The sequence below is a fragment of the Athene cunicularia genome, assembly GCF_003259725.1.
Source record: "Athene cunicularia isolate RWA chromosome 2 unlocalized genomic scaffold, athCun1 chr2_part1, whole genome shotgun sequence".
Taxonomy (NCBI): domain Eukaryota; kingdom Metazoa; phylum Chordata; class Aves; order Strigiformes; family Strigidae; genus Athene; species Athene cunicularia.
Genome location: NW_020799095.1, coordinates 38,280,648 through 38,301,249, shown reverse-complemented (window position 1 = coordinate 38,301,249; position 20,602 = coordinate 38,280,648). Strand labels below are relative to the sequence as shown.

General features: G+C 36.0%; 1 protein-coding gene across 1 annotated transcript in view; it reads left to right on the top strand.

Moving 5' to 3' along the window:
• Positions 1 to 20,602, top strand: part of PARD3 (par-3 family cell polarity regulator) — a 411,749-nt gene that overhangs the window by 190,446 nt on the left and 200,701 nt on the right. Inside the window, exons 7-10 of the mRNA XM_026843423.1 lie at positions 135 to 146; positions 289 to 372; positions 9,940 to 10,065; positions 11,434 to 11,816. Of these exons, the coding sequence (XP_026699224.1) occupies positions 135 to 146; positions 289 to 372; positions 9,940 to 10,065; positions 11,434 to 11,816 (605 nt within the window). The remainder of the gene's footprint in view (positions 1 to 134; positions 147 to 288; positions 373 to 9,939; positions 10,066 to 11,433; positions 11,817 to 20,602) is intronic.

Here is a 20,602-nt window from a genome sequence, read left to right as displayed (position 1 = left end):
AAGGAAGAATTGCATGCAATGATGATGATACCTATTTTTATGTAGCAAACTAAATTTACAAAATATTTCTTTGATTTTTGTTTGTTTTCTTAATTGAACTATTTTTGATGATTGATCTCCTTTCATGCCATCAGATTAATCTTCAGGTACGTATCATGCAATAATGCTTTCATCACCATGATTTGATTTCTGGAATGGTTTTGTATGTTTGGTCTGTATGTTTGTGTGGGGTTTTTTGGTTCCTTCACGGTACATGTTCATATTCCCTCATTCGTCATTGTCTCACAGTGATATGGTAAAGCTCGTAGAAGTCTCCAATGACGGCGGGCCTTTGGGAATCCATGTAGTGCCTTTCAGTGCCCGAGGTGGAAGGTAATGTATTGTGTAGGATTTTAATTAAATTGTAATTTGCTGTGTTTTGTTTTAGTTGTGTTAATTTTTGTATTGTGTGCCTTTGCCTTCTGTAGAATATTGTATGTTTTTCAAAAGGCAGTCTCACTGATTAAGAAAGGAAGTGCAAGTTTATTAATTCTATACTTGGAAAAGCTCTGCTTAAAAGGAGTTATAACTGTGGGGTTTTAATAGAGGTTCTGTTGTAATCTCATAGGAAATTGAAGTATAAAGGTGTTTCCTTCTGAACTCTTAAAAAATATAATCTGCTGCTTTAATTCAGGTAGATATTTATGCAACATTTTCTTGCTGACTGTTTAGAGCCACAAGTTCCCAAATAACAGCAGGAGTCTAAACCAGAGGCATCTTATGCCTGCACTTGATAGGAATGGAAGAGGAAGCAATTGTCATGCTTTTGATACTTGGTGTTGTCCCATGTGTTGCGGTTAAAGTGAAGTAGAAGTTGAAACATTACGGTTTTGGGGAAGGTGAACCTGTTTTATTATATGACAGGCTGGAACTCCTGAAGTTGGATTGATAACAAAAAAAAAAGTGTAAAGTCAGTCCTTTACATTAAAAAATACATGTGGGGGATTATATTAGTAAACACTATATTAGTAAAGATTAGTAAAATACTTCGTTAAAGAATATTTTTAGCATTTTTGGTCATTAATGTTGTCTTAGAAAAACAGCTTAACTTTTGTAATCATTAGTGGAGGATTTGAAGCTTCTAAGTATGTTGAAAAGTGATAGTTCTTCAGGAATATATGCAGATTTTATTTCATGATGCATATTCTAAGTATACACTGTGTTTTTCCTCTTTAAGGAAAAGTGGAACAAATAAGTATTTTAAAAACTAATCTTTGATTACACATGAAGGGGTTATGCTTTCACATGTCTGCTGACCCAGAAGCAATTTCAGTTTAGTAAGTAAGAGGAAAACTAACTTGCTGTACATAGATATATGTCTCAAATATTAATATCCTCTTTTCAGAGATAATACATTTATTTTTTTCTTCTATACATTCACAGGATTTTAAACACAGTATAAAAGCCTTATTTGCAGTTGTTACTTTAAACCCAGTACTTTCATAGCCATACTGACATTGCTATGTCAAAAAATGCCAAAACCTCCCCCCCCCTTTTTTTTTTTTTTTTAATTTAAAGCTTACTTTTTTCTAAACTTCTGTAAAGTGTTACATTCTTCTCTTCATAATCTTAAATTTAGTAAATTCAGTGTGGGGATGGAAAGGGCATGAGTGAATGGTTCTTCAAACAGAAGCTCAGAAGTAAATCCCATAAAGTTGGAAGTGGTTGAAATGTTCACACAGTTATCTGGGATTTAGACAGTGTGAAGGCCAATAAAAAGACTGATTTAAGAATGTTGACTACCTGTTAAGTTTTTGTTTAATAAAATTGATGTTAGAAATGTGTATTTTGACATTTTAAATAAGAATTTTAACTCAAGTAGAATTCACTTCCAGTATGTTAATGTGGTTGTCAAGTCTGAGGCAAAGCTTAAACTGTTTATACATAATGAGATCACGTAAAATAAAAAACCTCTAAACACACAAAATAAAATATCTTCCTTTTTTGTTTTTAACGATGCTAGCTATGTCAAGAGCTACAAAGGACTTTTAACTCCTTTTTTTTTTTTTTGTCCTGAGTTTGGGATTATATGATAAATTTTTATTACAGGAGAGCCAAGTTTAAAGAAAGATGTTTAGAGTCAGGACATACTTGAAATTTTATTACAAGGGAAGTAAGTTTTATATTAAAATGTATCTACCTTTTCTCCATAAGTCTACGACTCCCCTATTGAAAAATGTATGGTTTGTGCAATGCTTTTTTCAAAAACAACCCCCCACCCCCAAATAATCTGCTGGAGAGGGAAAATACTTGGATCAATGTCTTGAAAGTTTGGAGGAGCAGAGTTGGAGAGGAGCTTGGATATTTTGAAAATATTTCTCCCATGCTGTCTGCATTGTATTGAAAGAAAAGTTCATTGATTGGTACTGATTATAAGCACTTGTGTTGTACTGCTGCTTTGCTGTCAGCTGTACTCACACCTCTACATTTCCAGCGAGAACAAAGACATTTTCTCCAGCTGCCTGCAGCATGGGCAGGGAAAGGAATACACCCAACTTCAGTTTTGGAGCACTTAGTTGGGGGTTTTGATTTCTTTTTGGTTTGTTTGGCTTTTGTTTTCTTGTTTTTTCTCCTGGTTCCCCAGCTCTTCTGAGCAGATAAAATACACTTGGTTCTCTTTTTGCTGGATTCAGAGGGAGAGCAGATGCTTGGCAGGGATCCTTCCTCTTCTGCCTACTTGTTTCTCACTCTAGCACATGGCTGCTCTTTGTTCCTCCTCTGGCTGCAAAACATAATGCTCTGTGTTACAGTGAACTAACTTACTGGAGCAGGGGATCTGCTCAGTAGAAACCTAAATATACAAAATCAAACACAGGACTTAGTGAAGACTTTGAGGGATGTCCAAAAAGAGATCTGATGTATCATATAGCTTAGTCCATTGGCCCACCATTGCTTTATATTTGCTTTGTGTTAAATTCCAGTTATGGTGTGTTTACAATTATTTTTCTTTCAGTTCATTTCTTTTGCTTTTGAAAATGTTACTCAATAGGCAATGGATATTAAATTGGTAATTTTTAAAAACTGAAAAAGTGTAACATGCTAATGCAATTCTCCCTTTTTTCCCCTATGCAATATGCAGGGGCCTTCTCCCACCAGAAAACACCCCCTCCCCCAAAGCAAACACCCTCAACCTCTAAAAATTATATACCATAACTATGTATTTTGTTTATATGGAGGAAATATTTGTCTTTTTCATGGTCTTTTGAGGGTTTGGGTTTTGAGTAAGAAACTATATTCAGTATTGGCTTTTGAACTTGAACAAGGTCTGTAAAGATCACTATCTCATCTGTGTAGATGGTACTAATTTTTTCTGTTCCTAGTAAAACTGAGACTTTTTTTTTTAAATGAAAAAAAATGTATCTTCCTAATTCTGTGGGAGAAGTACTATTGATTTGTACAGACATGGTCAAACTTTCTTCTGTGGATGTTTTCTTATTATCCTTCTGTTTTTACCTCTAGAAGTTTATCAATCCTTTATTGACCTTTTTGATCTTAAGTTTTGGATAACAGTTTGTTCACCGTATCAAAAGGGAGGGGGGAAATAGATATTCATGACCTTATGGTTGTGAAGTTTTTCACTATAAGATGTTTCATTTGTAAAACCTGCTCGCTTATTTTTGCAGTGGCATAGGTGCAGTGCCAAGCAAAATAGGAGCCATGAAAATGAAAGCAGAAAGGACAGAATAGAAGGTGAACAGGAAAGTGTTTAGGTTAGGGTAGAGCAAACAGGAAATGAATGAGAGGAAAGCATAAAAGGAAAAAAAATTTTAAATCTGTGCAAAATTCCTTTTAGCACCAATCCTTCCTTATTGAGTGCTCAGAGAGGAGAACAGTCCCTTAAGAACAGCGTTTGAGTGATCCTCGCTGATGGGGGATGTTATGTTGATGCATAAAGGGGTTTGCATCAAGTTCTCCTCTGCAAGCTTAAGAGTAATTATAGTATAATTTGCTGTTATATGGCCTCTTCTACTTTTAAGAGTCTTTGAAATCTTCTCAAGCTCTACAACCTAGTTGCTCTTCTGAAATCCTGCCATGTCTGTCTTTGGAAGGAGATTCAACTGACACAAGGAATATATGAGATAACATCAGAAATATCTGTGAATAATGGTATAGAAGTTATAGTCCCATAGTCCCAGGAATACTGTGAAGTCTACTTAGTAAAACAGAACAGAAAATGATTTGGACATTCATCTGAAAACCCTATAAAGAACATCCATTAATAAGTATCAGACATGTTACTTTGATGCAGAGCAGTGAGTATATAGGGCTCTGCCAGGTGTTCTTTCTATTGAAGTATGCCACAAAATCTATGATAAACCATACAGCTAAAACTTGGCAGCTAAAAGTGTTTAATCTGTGTTTTTATGTTATATATCCTAAATGTCTTGGAAATACTAAGGAAGTTTAAGAGAATGGAAAAAAAACCTTGCTTTTTGTTGGTTTAAATGACAAATTTAACAGATTTTATTAAAAAGGTGGAAAACCTCAGATGAAAGTAGGTATTGATGTATACACAATCCCTGTACTGGAAAATTATTTATATGTTTTTCTCTTCCATATTTCTTTCATTATTTGTTCTGAGTGAAAGTGTCCTTCATTTTCTAGAGTTTATAAATCACTTCATGTTTCACTGTAAAAGTTTGGTTTTTACTCAAAATACTAAGAAAACTATAAAGTAATATCTAATGGCCATTGTCTATACTGAGTCCTTAATACCACCTTCAAGGTGCCCCTCTAATGATCGCATTCTGTTTGATCACCTAGGAGGTACGTGTTAATCTGCATCTACATTTATTCCTCTCCTGCATTTCCAACCTTTTAAGTCTCAAAGGTAGCCATGGATTTAAAAAACACATGCATTGGGAGAAGATTCCCTGTGGTGTGAATGTACCATTCCTTCACTCTTTTAGCTGAATTCAAGGCTTTCTTTGTCTGATCTCAGCATTTAAAAAAGTTATATGAACTTAATTTGAAGTATTACTCAAGGTAAAAAGCTGAGGAGCAGTTACCAAAGATTAGAAACTGGTTCTAGGCGTCAGGTGTGAAAGCTGATAAAGTCATTTTAATACCTCCACAGTAGTGCCATGGTGTCAATCTTGTTCAAGGGAGTTTATGCCCAATTTAGCATTGATCAGCTACGATAATTTAACGTGAACAAACAAGCTGATTTGCCTCCTCTGACCTCTTGATCTCAGGAAGGAAATTTATACTGTGTTTATGTTCCTGTAGAACTGCTGAGATCTTTCAATGCGTGAAACTGCTACACATGATCTTTTCAATCGGTCCTTGTTTTTGACCCCTAATATAGTTTTTGCCTTTTCGTGTTAGTAACTTTACATAAACATCTAAATTTGTTTTTATTCTGTTCTGTCTGATTGTATTACAGTTAGCTTGCAGGTAATAGGTAAATAACTTCAGTGTGTACATACAATAGGTGGTGATGGCTGAATCATATTCTAGATGCTGAATGTAATATTTTTATTACTCTCATAGTATTTACACTGTCAGTTTTTATTAAGACGAATTATCATCATTTCCATGCAGCTGGATGGCATGTGGGGAGTTTGCTATTTCAAAGAACTACCCCCAGACTAACTCAGGCAATTTAGATGTCAATAAAACATTTGCTGCTTATTTCTAGTTTTATCATTGGTTGTAATTTATACTGAGAACTGAAATGTTAACACATGTAGCTGAGTTTATTTTAATTGTATAATTAGAGTAATGAACCTTGTGGAAATACAGTGGTACAAATGCTAATATAATCTAAGCTGTTTACATTCCCAATTAGGTTTTTAAAACAAATAAAAAGATTGAGCTCTGTGCTTTGATACTGTTTCCCTTCCGTCCTCATGTCATCTAACAGTCTAAAACAGTGCAGGTACCAAATTTCCATTTATAATTATTGTTTCGATAGGGTTGTATACCTGCAGAGTGTTTTGCAGAGGTTGACACAATATTTAATCTCATTCTTGAGGAAGTTGTAGTTTAAAACTGTTATAATGGAAGAATTTACGTTAGAAAACTAGTTGACTTGAACTGGACAGGATTAAACAAATTCAGATGGACCCGTATATTTATATGCTACATGATTGTGTTTAAACAAATATATATACTGACTTTTGTATTTTATACTATAGTTTATAGGCTTTCAAAATGTATGCTTTCCTAATGTAGGAAACATAATTTTGAAACTGTAGTAGAGCTATATCTCCACTTATCAGGATTAATGGTGGTGACATATGGCAGGGAAAAAAAAAATCCAATTAGTTTTTAGGTTATTGCATATTTGCAATATCAGGTCTACTCTGTTTATCTCCAGTTACTGCAACAACAAACACGGATTCCCATAATGCCTTTTTTTAAGAGTCATGTTCTTACATCTAACCATAATATGCTAAAGAAATACTCTAGAAAATTGATAGGCTTTTGTTAATAAATTTTTCAGGAACATAGATTTTCTGCAAGTTCTAGGAGAGTTTACTCTGCTATGCAGAACCATATTCATGAAATTGTTTCTGGAACTGTGTCCAGAGGGACCTTTTGCCCCACGTGTTTTTAATTTTATTTTTTTTGTATGTATATAATGCACTGTGAGGATCCTGTGTTCAAATTTGATTCAGACTGTTCATCCAACCTTGAATCTGTTCTCAGTAACTTTAGCTTTGTATGCATTGGTTAACCTAGCTCTAACATTTACAAAATCCTCATGAGCACCATATGTTGTGCCTGAGATGAGCAATCTTTCATTAGTAGAACTTGTAGCCTTTGTTTAATGAGATTATTTGCAATTTTTATTGGTAGTTTATGTGTTGCATTATTTTACTGTTTGTTAGGATTAGTAATATTTTTACCAGATTTGAGAGTTTAGGTGAAGTAAATTTAAGAAATTATGCATAAAGATGTGTCTTGCGTTAATAATTTAATATAACTTCAGAATGCAAAACAGTAGAAAGCAGCATTTCAAGAAAAATGCTATGCAAAAACCGCTGATAGACAACTGATAGACTTTGTAATCCTAAGTACATGGACACATTGGGATGAAATAATCATACTATTTTGTGCATTGTATTATCATAGTAGTAATTTGGAGGTTGTACTTTGTGTAGAATATGTTCTGATATTTAGCATATTGATTTTTTTTATATTTAACCATATAAACAGAACACCTGTTGCAGTTACTCTGTATGCTCTTGTGCAAGCATTGCACTCATCCGAATTCTAATTTAGAATTACATTACAGAGGAGCACACCTGCATCCAAGTGCTGTTGGACATGAAGTGAAAGAACAGGGAAACACAGTTCTTTCCTCTCCCCTTCAAAAAATTTGGTGGTTTTCTCTTAAATGTCGCATTCCCAATTTTATATTTGCTTGCTTATCTCTTCCCCATTTAGAGATATCCTCTTCAGTAATTTCACTTTGGGGCTCAAAGGCATTGTTTCCCCAGGGAAATTCAACAACTCACAAGTGAAAAAGTCTCAAACTTGTTTTCTAACCATCAGGTTTATATGTGTCAAAACCATCATTCTGATAATGTAGTGAAGGCACACAGGTCTGTTTTTCTTTTTATCATTAACATTCATAACTGTTATTTTAATGCTTTCTGCAAATAACAAACAATCAAAAAAATTTATATAAGTTTAAAAAATCTGAGAATGTGTTCAAAACTCATTTTAGTGAACAGAAGGAAAAAGGGATTGAAGCAATATTTTTAAAAAATATTTTTACTTTACTTTCATAAACAACACACCTTCATAATTATCAGTAAATTTTGTATCATAAATGGAGCACATGGTCATTAAGTTAGTGTGTGACTGTTGTGGACTTTTAGAATTTTTTGTTATGCAAACTATTACAGGATCGTGGAAAAGGCAAACAGAAAACCACCTAAAAATATCTAGATAATACAAGGTGTTTCACTACCTTGATGACCAGAAGAAAAAACAGCATGGAAGAATTGTTTTTGCTTTGGGAACTTGGAAAAATTAGTTTTTCTTTTTTTAAAATTTTCCTTTTTTATGGGAGTTGTTGGGTTGTTGGAAGGAAGGTGGAACTTCCCAAACCCAAAGAATATCAACTTGGGACAGGGAGGGATAGGACTAGATACATGCTAGTGTTGTTTGTGTTTTTCAATATATTTTTTTTTCCCTGAAATGCACGTATTCTAGAGAAATGATACTTCAGCTTTATGGAATCTTTCTGGTCCTTGTGCTCACCACTGTTATTACAGAGACAGACTGCTAATTGCAGCAGCTGAGCTAAAGTCAAACGCACTCACAGTTAGTGTCAGCAACTGCACCCAAGTGATCCATTGGGAACCCAGTGAGGGTCAGAAGGTTTGCCCCTGATGGGACCCCTGGACAGGTCAAAAGTGCTTGCGAAATACTTTGTATCCATTGGAAACAGGATAGTATTGCTTAAATGTTAATGTCTGACTCAAACTTCATTTGATAATTTGTGTTGTCAAAATGCTTTATGTTGTTTTTCTCCTCAGTCTGTTTACATGTATAGATCCTTTCAACATCATATCTTAATGTCTCTAGGTGATTCCAAAATGGAAATACTACTAGGATCGTTTCTTTTACTCCTTCATCTGCCTTGTAGGAGAAAAAGTATGACTGTTCTGTAAAATAAATGTCTTATTTGCATATGTTGATGATAAATTGGTAAATGAAGAATTTAAAGTGGAAGAAATAAGTTGAAGTTAATTTTGCTTTTCTGAACCATTTGATGAAGTGCTCAAGTGCAGATATAACTTTTGAGCATGAGGAGTCCTTTTAAGCATCATTGACTGCTCATTTACTCTGAGGTATGTGTGAACTGAAGTGCTATGATCACTGAAAGTTTTGTGCTAAAAGACATATGTGGTCTTGCAATTCCTGCCATGCAACCAAGTATTTTTCACGCCATGCCTTGAAAAGACTTCAGAAAAAGTAATGCTGTTGACTTGGATGATGTGAATTTGACCCACTGATACATCCTGTGGGATTTCAATGTAAAGCTGATCTTCTTTAAAAAAATCAAGTGCAGTGTCGATGCAAGAATGATCCTGAAGATTGAATCCTTCTTCAAACCTAGAGTTCAGGTATAGAAACATCATTGACTTTTCACACTATCCTACCAGTACCTCAGAAATCCACTCTTCAGGATCCATTTCATAATTTCAGGTTGATATTTGTTTACCTTTTCTAAGAATGTCCTTAAGATGACACTGTGGGTAAGCACTAGACAGAGGTGACCAACTCATTGCACAGAGGCTATCAAATGGCAATTGTCTTCAGTCATTACTGAACCACTTAATTTAAGATAATATGCTGAACTAAAAATGGCATTTAAGTTTTTAGTTTCCTCTTTGCTATTTAATAAAAAAGTTAAGGTTTAAAAATATTTGATTCCCATGAAGTTCCTGAATCCTCTATCCATCCCTTCATTATAGGCTGCTTGTTACGTGAGATAACCCCACATTTCACTTGCACAGAAGCAGTAGTGATGGCTGTGGTATTCTCTGCTAATTCAGAAATTCAGATTTTAAGTTGAAATTGTTCAACTTCAGTTAACTAGCAGGAAAGATGCTAGTTGTCAGATGTATGGTGCTTCTTGAAGCTTTTACTGCTCAGAAATCTAGGCCTTTTGCAAGAATGGACATGCTGTCATCACACTGCCTGTTCATTCTTACTGTTAAATGACATGCTTGATTCACCTAGGCTTTTTGTTTCATGGTTAAGGGATAATAATTCAGGTAATGCTTATAAAGGATTTGAAACTATAGTATCCTACTTCAAGGTAAAGATGGTTTAAAATTTAGTTTCTACAGTAATTATGATAAAATATTAAATCAGTAGGATTTTGTATGCTGCAAATTGTTTGAACAGTAATCATTTGTAATCTTAATGTTCCAGAACCCTGGGACTGCTGGTAAAACGATTGGAGAAAGGTGGAAAAGCTGAACAAGAAAACCTTTTTCGTGAGAATGATTGTATTGTCAGGATTAATGATGGAGACCTTCGGAACAGGAGATTTGAACAGTAAGTGCACTTACCACACGTTACATTGCATTATTCAGTCTTTAACACTGCACCTTGCAGTAATTTGAGGAAGAAAAAATTGTCTAAGCTTGCCTTTCTAATAAAGAAAAGATACACTAAGGGACATTAGTGTTTTTTAATTAGCCAAACTACAAAAAATTCAGGATAATTGCTGTCTTTAGAACATCGGCACTTCTCATTTAATTGTTTTTGCACATTATAGATTTTTTTCTTCTTGCATCGGTAAATTGTTTATCCTGAAATTCTCATATGACTTGTGCTCTTACACTTGCAATGCATCAATATAAGTGGACAGCATGGAGACTTTATTTTTAACATTTTAAATATATTTATGGCTTTGTATGTATGACAACTAAAGGTATTATGTGCAGAAACTTTCTGGAGAAGTTTGAAAGATCATAAATATTTGCTCAGCGGACACCTGGACTTGGTAGAATCTTACAATGGTGAATCAGAAGGACTTTTAAAAGTGAAATCAGGTTGTAGTTCACACACAGATAATTGAAAGAGAAAGCAGAAAGAGGTATGCAGAAAATAAATTATTTCAAAGATGATACTATTGTTCTGAAAACCCTAACATGTTGAGGGCCAAAGGAATATAATTTATTTTGATTGTCCTATACTTAATATATATTTTGAATGTGTTTTTTATTTCTTTGACTCTAATCTGGATTGGAACACGACCCTATACCATTTGGTGGAAAGCAGATTGTCTCTGCTTGTTCTTTGGTTCTGAATCACAATTTGTTAAGTCTGTGGATAGACTTGTTGGTTTAGTGTGCTTTGGATCGTGACCTAGAGCCCCATGTTTATCTGTGCAGTATTAAGCATTTTTTTTCCTATTTCTTAATATTCCGAAAGACTGCTAACTTACAAAATGTAAAGTGTAAACTGGACTTTTTGAAAGATTACATATACTCTCAGTAGATGATGGAAATACATAGTCTTTGAACGAAGTGTAATTTTCATTCTAATAATTCTGTTGTCACTGTGATTACTGTTATCACAATTATTGCAATTAGCAAGGTTCAAAACAAAAGGACACTGCAGTCCTGCCATAGAACTGTCTGCATTTCAAGACCGTGGTTAAAATTTTTGCTTTTCTGAATCCAGTATTTGATACGTTAGTTGTTAAGCATATTTAACCATTGTGTTGCCCTAAGGCAATAAACCTTTGCAAAAAGCAGACCAAGTAAACTAGTGAACAAATTCAAGTTACATAGTTTATGCTTGAATGCAATGTGTCTGTCAGCTCATGTTGCTTAATTAACATTAGTAATTATGCTTATAATGTCTTATAGTCTGCCAGTCCTAATTTGCCAATTTTCTGTTCGTTTTGAAACCTAGAGCACAGCATATGTTTCGCCAAGCCATGCGTACGCCGTTCATTTGGTTCCATGTAGTCCCTGCGGCAAATAAAGAGCAGTATGAACAGTTGTCCCAAAGCGAGAAGAACACGTACTACTCCAGCCGATTCAGCCCTGATTCCCAGTATGCTGATGGAAAAAGTATTAACAATTCTGGACTTCACACATTACAAAGAATGTCTCGAGCGGGTAACCAGTCCGATCAGACAGACTCCTACTCGCAGCTACCTCATAGTGTGAATTCATCAGGGAAACCACCCTCGAGCCTGGTACCGTCACCTCAGAAAGTTCTCACCTCCACTGCAAACAGTGGGTATAACACCAAAAAGATAGGCAAGAGGCTCAGTATACAGCTGAGGAAAGGTAAGGCGCTAGTGTGCTCCCCATGTAGCATGAGGTATGTGTGTGTAGTGCATGTACATGTGTAAATGCCATTATATTGGGCAGGACAGCTTGCAGTAGCATGGGGGATGTGATGGGTTGATTTTTGAAGCCAGGGGGCTGAGTTGCCCCTGATAGCACACCTAGGAGTCCAGCTGTGCATTCGGTGTGTGCAGCGTGTTTGCAAAAGGGTGTTTTGAAGAGTGCTTTAATGTTGTTTTCTGTTTCTCAACTAATAGAATGCAGTAAGTGCTAGAAATTCTGTTGGCCAAGACCCAGGGAGTGGTGAACTATTTACTATAAATGAGTAAGCTGAAATGGCTCATATTTTGTACTTTACAGTTATCATGACTTTTCAAATTGAGTAACTGTGGTTTTGCTGTTAGGTTTTTAAGAGTGTGTTGGATCCAGTTGGTAAATCGGACTTCCTAATTTCCAGCTAAAGCTTTTCTTTATTCCACTGGGATACGAAAATCTTTGTTTAAATGGTTGAGATGTAATGTGGTATTTCCTATCGTGGTCCTTATGCTAATGTAATTTGAATGGGGTGAGAGACTATTTAAGGGCAGAGGAGAAAGGGGCGCGTGCTTATCTCAACATCTGTGTTATATGTGCGCATGTAGATGCATTGCTATATCCGTGGAATTTTTATTACGTGTTAAATGTTCTTAAGTGAGAAAATCTGGTATTTTTGTGTAGTTACCATCTAGATGCTTTTAAGATAGTTTGAAGCATAATAAAATGACATTTAGATGCAAGTATTTTTTAGCTCTTGGGAAATGATTTTTTAAAAGGATTATACATGCTGTAAGCTTTATGGTATTAAAATTAGCATGTTTAAGGTTAGATATAATTTGATCTCTAGCAGCAAGAATAGGGTTTACATTACACAGCAAAAAGTTTACCCATGTGACAGTATTCTCTGTGAACTCACAGTACATTCCCCTTAGGATATGGTATGTGCTTAGTGTTAATAATTCTTATAATGAGTCTTTTTATCAAAAGGGATCGAAGACTACCTTGGATGGTAGAGATTTTACAGTTTCACAGGTACCAGGCTACTTGTCACATTATCATTTTGCTTTCCTTTCTATGAACTTCACATGAACCACCAGATTGCTTCTTTCTGGTTGCTGAATTTTAAGCTCTACAAACTTGGATGACATAAGGTTGAGTTGACAGTTTGCTTCTGTTGTTGATGCTCCTTCAAGAAATTCTTTAGGCCATCAGCTCAGATCAGCCTGCTTGGAAAAACTTATTGTTATTGGCTGAGTAAGGAGTCACCGTGCATATAAATATGTTTTCAGTCACTGCAGTGATTTTTACCTGTTTTTTTTGTGTCTGTGGAAGCTTGTAGAAATATCACTCGGTCATTACATAAAAGAATTCCTAGTCAGGAGGGGAAATATACATTTCATATAATTTAAAGGCACCAAGAAATGAATATGGGAACCCAGTATTTTTGCATGGAACAAATGTGGCATTATGGCTGCTCATAAGATTGAAGAATATAATTTTGATGTGTTTTGGATTCTTTTACTGTGATGTGAGTTTACATTTCGGTCATCTTCACTGGATACTGTTTCATAAGTATTCTCCCCACTTCCACAGTATAATTTAGCCTTGCTGGCACTAACATATTCGATGGTTTTAGAGTGAAGGAGATGCATGTTACCTGTTGCTGGAAAGTGATCTGTAAGATTCTTTAACATCTAGTCCTCACCGGAGAAATCTGATGGCTTTTTCACTAGTAAAAGCTTTGAAATCCATATCTAGAATAGATTTCAGAGGGTCAAAGGAGATATTTATTTCTGACAGTTTGCTTATGTGACAATAAACTTATGAAGAAATAGCACCTAGCTCAGATTATACACAGACAAACAAAAACTAGTGTGTTGTATTTTAGGCATGGTGATATTAAAAAAAAGTGCATGAGGAAGGATACCTTTTTATCATTGATGTCGTTCATTTATTAATATCCACTGTAGAAAGAGGCATGTCTTCCCATTTTGGCTTTCATTTCATCACTCTGAGAACGTACATGTGGAGCAACAAACGAAGCAAAGCACTTAAGGATGCCCCCAAGTAGTTTGTTATAAATATGAGTGCAATAGGCATGTTGATTGTCTTTGATTATTTCTAATGAAGGATTCTGTAATAATACAGGCTTTATAGATATTTAACAAATGTGCTTTCTTTGTAGCTAGCAGACAGCAGTTATTTCACCCATTACCATCATTAGATTAAAAACTCCTTGTGGGGTACATTAAGGCATACAAGCATGTAAGGCTTCATCTGGAAATTCACTTTCGATTTAACCTGTACATTCTGGTTAATGATGTAGTATATGAGAATTGACTCTTTCAATACAGACAGGCTTTCTTTATTACAGCTGTGTTTCTATATATAGCATGAGTTTTACTATATAAAATGACATGATAGGATAACCCAACAGTATGTGCTTCTGTAATTATGATTTCTTAATATTTATTGCTGTTTTGGCATTTTAAAATAACCTGAACTTTCATAGGATTTAGCTGTTTAATAAAGTCAGAAGAGAAGGTCAGTCATATGTTTCAGTCAATGCAGAATGTTTGTTGGCTTTTCTAAATGAAAATGGATATCTGTTTATCTTTCCTTAAAGGTCAAGGCCTGAACTTTTAGCATATAGATGTAGGGGGCATTGCTGATATTCTAATGCCATTAAGGCTGTATAACAGTCTAGCTTAGTAGCTCACGCAAATTAAGATAGTGCAATATATGACAGTGAGCCTATGTTCATATATATTTTGCTGTAAGCTGATACACAGTAAGTATAAAATAGTTCTTTACAGCTAATATAAGACCACTGATATAATACCCAGTGTGTTTGGACAAGTTTGGACTTCATGTACACCAGGACAGTTTCGGAGTGTTTTTAATTTGACTGCAAGGGTTTGAGCCAATGCAGTTGAGAGAAATTTAGTCCAGCACTTAAAAATAATAAATAACCAATTATACAACAAATTATTCTAAGGCTTAGTCTTCGACTACACAATAATTCACAGAATTTACCCTGATACTCACTAAAGCATTCAGAAGACTGCTTTTCAACTGGACATTGTATTACTCAAATTTCATATATACTGGTTTTGACACCATTGTACTAGGACAAGCCTGAAGTAGTCAGCCTTTAAATTAGCTTTATTTTATTTGATTGCCCCTAAGTATAATGCTTATTTGGATTGGGTCATGTCCATCTATAACTACATATTTTTCTAGCTAAATGAAATATATAATTCTTGAGGTAAAATGTCAAAACTGAGCGCCTTTTTTTTTTTTTTTTTTTTTTTTTTAAGTTGGTCCTAGTTCCACCAAATATTAATAGTTCCACTGAACTATTCAGTGCATCGGGACTTCAGTCCACAGTTTCCTTCTTCCGGAGAATGACTTAACTACTGGCCTTGGGAGTTGTGATCATCTCTTCCTTTTTCGCCCAAATAAAATTTCTCTCTTGCAAAATAGTATAGCTTCAAGAGAAAGAAATCAGTGAGGAAAGCTGTATGAATCACCAAGTCCATTGCAGAAATCACATATCAGCCATATCTTGGTAGATGGTGAGTCCTGAGAGGAAGGAGACACCTTGTGCAGTGCAACAGACAAAAATGGTTAAATTGTATATGCGAGGAGGATTACAAGACTTGTTGCTCTTCACAGTTTCTTTTATTCCTGTTTGACTTGCTTGCCCTTCTGTGGTTAGTAATGCTCTGTCTTAAATACAGAGCTGAGCTTAAACCCTGCAAGTCCCACCAGGTGACTGGGCATTCAGTGTCATGACACAGTGACACTCAGCCCTGCTGCACCCAAGTTCCTTTCTGCAAAAAGTCATTAGAAACACAAATTAAATGCCATGGATAGTTTGGGAATATGCTGATTTAAAATGGCATCATATTTGCTATGGAATAAAGCACATATATGTGATTGCTTGTTTTACCTGGGTTTATGTAGCAGAGTGTACAAGACAGGACCCTGAACTTGTCTGTAAGATATCCTGCATCATGTATCTGAAATGTACAGATTTACATGCATTTTTCATCATACTCTCCTGTTTTCCCACACAGTTTCTTGAGCCAGACTTTGAACTGACATTCTAAATTTTTATTTAAAATTTCTTTTGAAGTGGTATGTTCTCTTAGACTGATTTTAGAATACCTGTTCAGATGCAGTAGGATTGTTTGTCACTTTTGAAATGAAGCATGCAGATTCCTAAATTACTTAGGTGACCTTGAGAAATGAGATTCGAAAGCAAAGCAAATAATTTTGGGCATTATTAGCCACAGAAGCAATATAAACTGCCTCATATTTCATCTTCCCATTTTTTTAAAAACACTTCTGCTCACTATTTTTAGCAGGCTGTAGCAAAAAGGGAAGCATGTTTCTATTAGATTGATCAGAGATCATCTTGACATGTCTGAGCTTTGCTTGGAGAAAATAATGTTGTTCCAAATCACTCAAATACATAAAAATGGGCATGCAATTTGTCTTGCTTGTGCATGTGGCTGCAGAAATTATTTTTTAGAGAGCTGAGTAGTCAGCTTTCTAGGCAGTCATTTGCACGTACAGTTACCCTGACTACACATACACAAATTCTGAAAATACAGAGCTTAAACTCAGAGCAGTAAAATAACTTTTCAGGACTTAATTTTAAATGGTCTTGGTGAGTTTAATGAAGCCACTTACAATAAGGAGAATATATTTGCTGTTTGCACTTGTATGAGGTCCAGTCTATAATAAAAACTGCTTTCTAACATAAAACAGTAGGGCAATTATTTCAGCAATCACCCATCTGTATGTGGATCTCAAGAAACAGTCTACTGTGAAAAAGTCAGAACTTGAAATTCTTGGAAGGAGAGTGCTTTGATTATTGTCAGAGAACATTTGGCTCTTCTGCTTAGTTTTGTTGTAATGTTATCCCTCTTGTTATTCTGGATCATTTGATAATCTAATACTTTCATTAAGTGGAGATACTTTTTGTAATTTTTGTGATACAAGCTGTTTATATGTGTAACCAACCTCCCTTATTGTTTTAGGAAGGGGAGAGTGTGTTCCTTGTCTTTCAGAAGAATCTGCACTTTTCTTTAACAATCCTTCATTCCATCTGAGGACTGTTCACCCACATGGATTTTCCATATTTAGGTTGTTCTGAAATGTTCCCTGCTTCTTTTACATAAGTACTAACACAGGTGGTGCCCAATTAACTGGTTATCAAACATTTTCCATTGTTTTAGAAGTGGTTTGGTTTGGTGTGGGGTTTTTTTGTTGTTGTTTTTTTGGTGGGGTTTTGTTTTTTGTTTTTTTTAGTTTATGGAGATCTGCACTGAAGTACCTGTGAACTCATCTGCATTTTCTTAAATTAGAGAAGAAAGAAGGACATGATTTACTTCTAGCTCTGCATTCAGTCCTGAAAGGGAAGATAACTGTAAGAGAAGTATCTTAAGAAGTTGACAGTGTAGGTCCTTCAGATGTTCCTTATTGGGTCTCTGAACTAATGTCCTTTTGAGAGGGGCATGAAAGTACTGGAAGCAGTGCAGAGGTGATGCGTGTTTTTTGTCTTGTGTTTCTACCCAGCAGCACATTTTGTTGCTGAGAATTTAGACCTTCACTTGAGCCTTAGATACACTCTTTCCACAATTGAGAAGATAATCCTAGCATCAGTGAGAAATCAAATGCTTCTTCACTGGGAGAGAACAGAAAGTCTAGCCACCTTTAGTAAGATTTAATAATTTTTTTACCATCCTATCACTTTATGATCAGGCTGAGTCCAAATAAGATGATGTTCATTTTGAATATATACTTAATTAAATTACATGGAGGTCTTCCCTCTCCTCCCTCTGCCTTTATGTTGCTAGATTTTTTTTCCTCCCAGACGGCAACTGAAGCATCAAATCTGACTCTTTTCTGTTTGTACAACATAGTTCTTTTACTATTGTAACTGCCCTTTTCATTCACCTAAAAGTACTTTGCCTTCATCTCAGAGCTGGCTGAGCTCTTGAGTGTAATATGACCTTAGAAGGCATGTTCAGCATCACATTCCAGAAAAAAGGGGAGCTCTAACTTGTCGAGAGAGCTGCTGATTTATCAAAGAAGCCTAAGAATTTGAATTACACAAATTAGTGGGTAATTTTTAAATGTTATTATAGTTCGGTATAATTTGATTGTTGTCAGAGATGACAGCTATAAAGGGAGGAAGGCATTTTCTACCCTTTCTCTTTTTAAAATCTGTAAGAGATTAAGTTGAACACAGCTCAAATAATCTAGACCTTGCAAAGTAAAGCTCCTAGCTTTATGTAGGATGACCCTCATGTTTTCAAACAGATTGAAATTCCTTCTGTTTTCTACTTGTGTTCTGGTTCTGCCTTTATGTGTGTCCAGTTTCTCCCATATTATTAGTATAAATCAGAGATATCAGAGTAGCCTACAATATATTTGCACAGTTCCCTCATTATTATAATGCAGTTTTATATCCTAAGAACTGAAAACATTTTAGCAGCAGGAAGATAGTAAGATTTTATATGCATTTCTGCCAACAGGAGAACTGAAATGCATGGAGTAGAGATAACCGAATCAGTTATGTATATAAAAAGAAAAAAAAAATCCAGTCACAGAATTCGTATTTATTTTTGTCCTTGGTCGAATGTGTCCCTTTATTTCCCAGTCTTGTAAACTTTAATTTGTATATAGTAAGCATGGGAGTTTTTGAAGCTGTATTATACAACTAAGGGCAACTGTAGTGCATGAATAGTAAAATGAAGCAGAGAAAAGGTAAAAGGAAAATGATACCCAAAAGCTGCCTCATGCAAAGCTGTACAGAGCAGCATAGCAAAATGTAGTCCACCTGAGGCCCCTTCTTTCCATAGAAGCAAGTAATTAGAATTTTCTTTTGCTAATATCTGGGCTCGGTGTGGATTTGTGGCGTTCTGCTGGCTTTGGTAAAGCAGCAGAAAATGCCACCGCCCCAAATTTATATCCTGTGCGCATTTGTAATGTGAATATTTCAACTTCTGTTTTTTCCATGGTGGGGGTTAATGTGGAGTGTGTGAACCAGGCATCTGTAATGATGCTGTAATCAGGCTATGGGCATTAAGTTTATTAATAATGAAATATTGTCCTGAATGTGCAGTCATGTTCTGATATTACTTTAGAATTTTTAGCAGACAAAACCTGTACTCAAAGAGTACAGTATTCAACAAAAATCCTTAAAATAAGAAAAGGATAAATTCCATAAAAAGCTGAGATGTGACTTAAAAAAAGCCTTATACCTATCGTCTTCACATGTTGCAAGGAGTTAGAGCTCTATGAACGTTTGAAGCATCATTAAAATTGCGAGGTCTCCAAAGTAAAATATGGATATTATGAGATCTAATATTTTTTTCATCTCTGTGTAATAGTACTGATAAATTTTATATCAGCCTGAAAGTGGATGAAGACTTTCAAATTCAAATGTCAGTTTTTCAGCTGTCTTGAATGCTGCAGAAGAAAGAGGTTGTCTCATGATAGCCTAGAGGAATTGATCCAAATTTCCTGAGCAATACAAGCTGCCTGCGCTTGCTATGTATACATGAGGATTTACAAGATGAAGTTTTTAAAGGGTTTTGTCAACCCCAGCTCTGTCACCTGTGTCAATTTACCTCTTAACATGATTACTATCTTGATAATAAAATACATTGTACTAAATTTTAATCAAATTGTGATAGTGCAGATTTCGGAAATCTGTATGTGGACTATTGTTGACTATATTGGACTCCTGCTTCCTTTTCACATGTGAATATCAACCTGATCAGTAAGAAAGTAAGACTTAGCAAATGAACATGGGGAACAGTAAGACATAAATTAATTCAGGCTTTAACCTTGTGGTGGGTTGACCTTGGCCAGACACCAGGTGTCCACCAAGCAGCTCTATCACTCACACTCCTCAGCTGGACAGGGGAAAGAAAATACAACAAAAAACTCATGGGTTGAGATAAGAACAGGGAGAGAACTCAGAAATTACCATCACAGGCAGAACAGACTTGACTTGGGGAAATTAATTTATTGCCAATGAAATCAAAGTACGGTAATGAGAAATAAAACCAAATCTTAGTACACCTTCCCTCCACCTCTTTTCTTCCTGGGCTCATCTTTACTTCTGAATTCCCTACCTTCTCCCCCTGAGCAGCACAGGAGAATAGGGAATGGGGGCTGTGGTCAGTTCATCACATGTTGTCTCTGCCTCTCCTTCCTCCTCACCTTCTTTCTGTGCTCCAGTGTGGGCTCCCTCCCACAGGAGACAGTTCTCCATGAACTTCAACATGGGTCCTTCCCACAGGCTGCAGTTCTTCATGAGCTGCTCCAGCGTGGGTCCTTTCCATAGGTTCAGTCCTTCAGGAACAGACTGCTCCAGTGTAGGGGGTCACAGGTCCTGCCAGCAAACCTGCTCCAGCGTGGGCTCCTCTCCATGGGTCCACAGGTCCTGCCAGGAGCCTGATCCAGCCTGGGCTTCCTATGGGGTCACAATCTCCTTCAGGTACATCCACCTGCTCCAGTGTGGGGTCCTCCCCGGGCTGCAGGTGGATCTCTGCTCCCCCCTTAACCTCCATGTGCTGCAGGGCCCAGCCTGCCTCACCATGGGCTGCACCACGGGCTGCAGGGGAATCTCTGCTCCAGCACCTGGAGCACCTGCTCCCCCTCCTTCTGCACTGACCTGCACTGTCTGCAGAGCTGGTTCTCTCACAGAGTCTCAATCCTCTCTT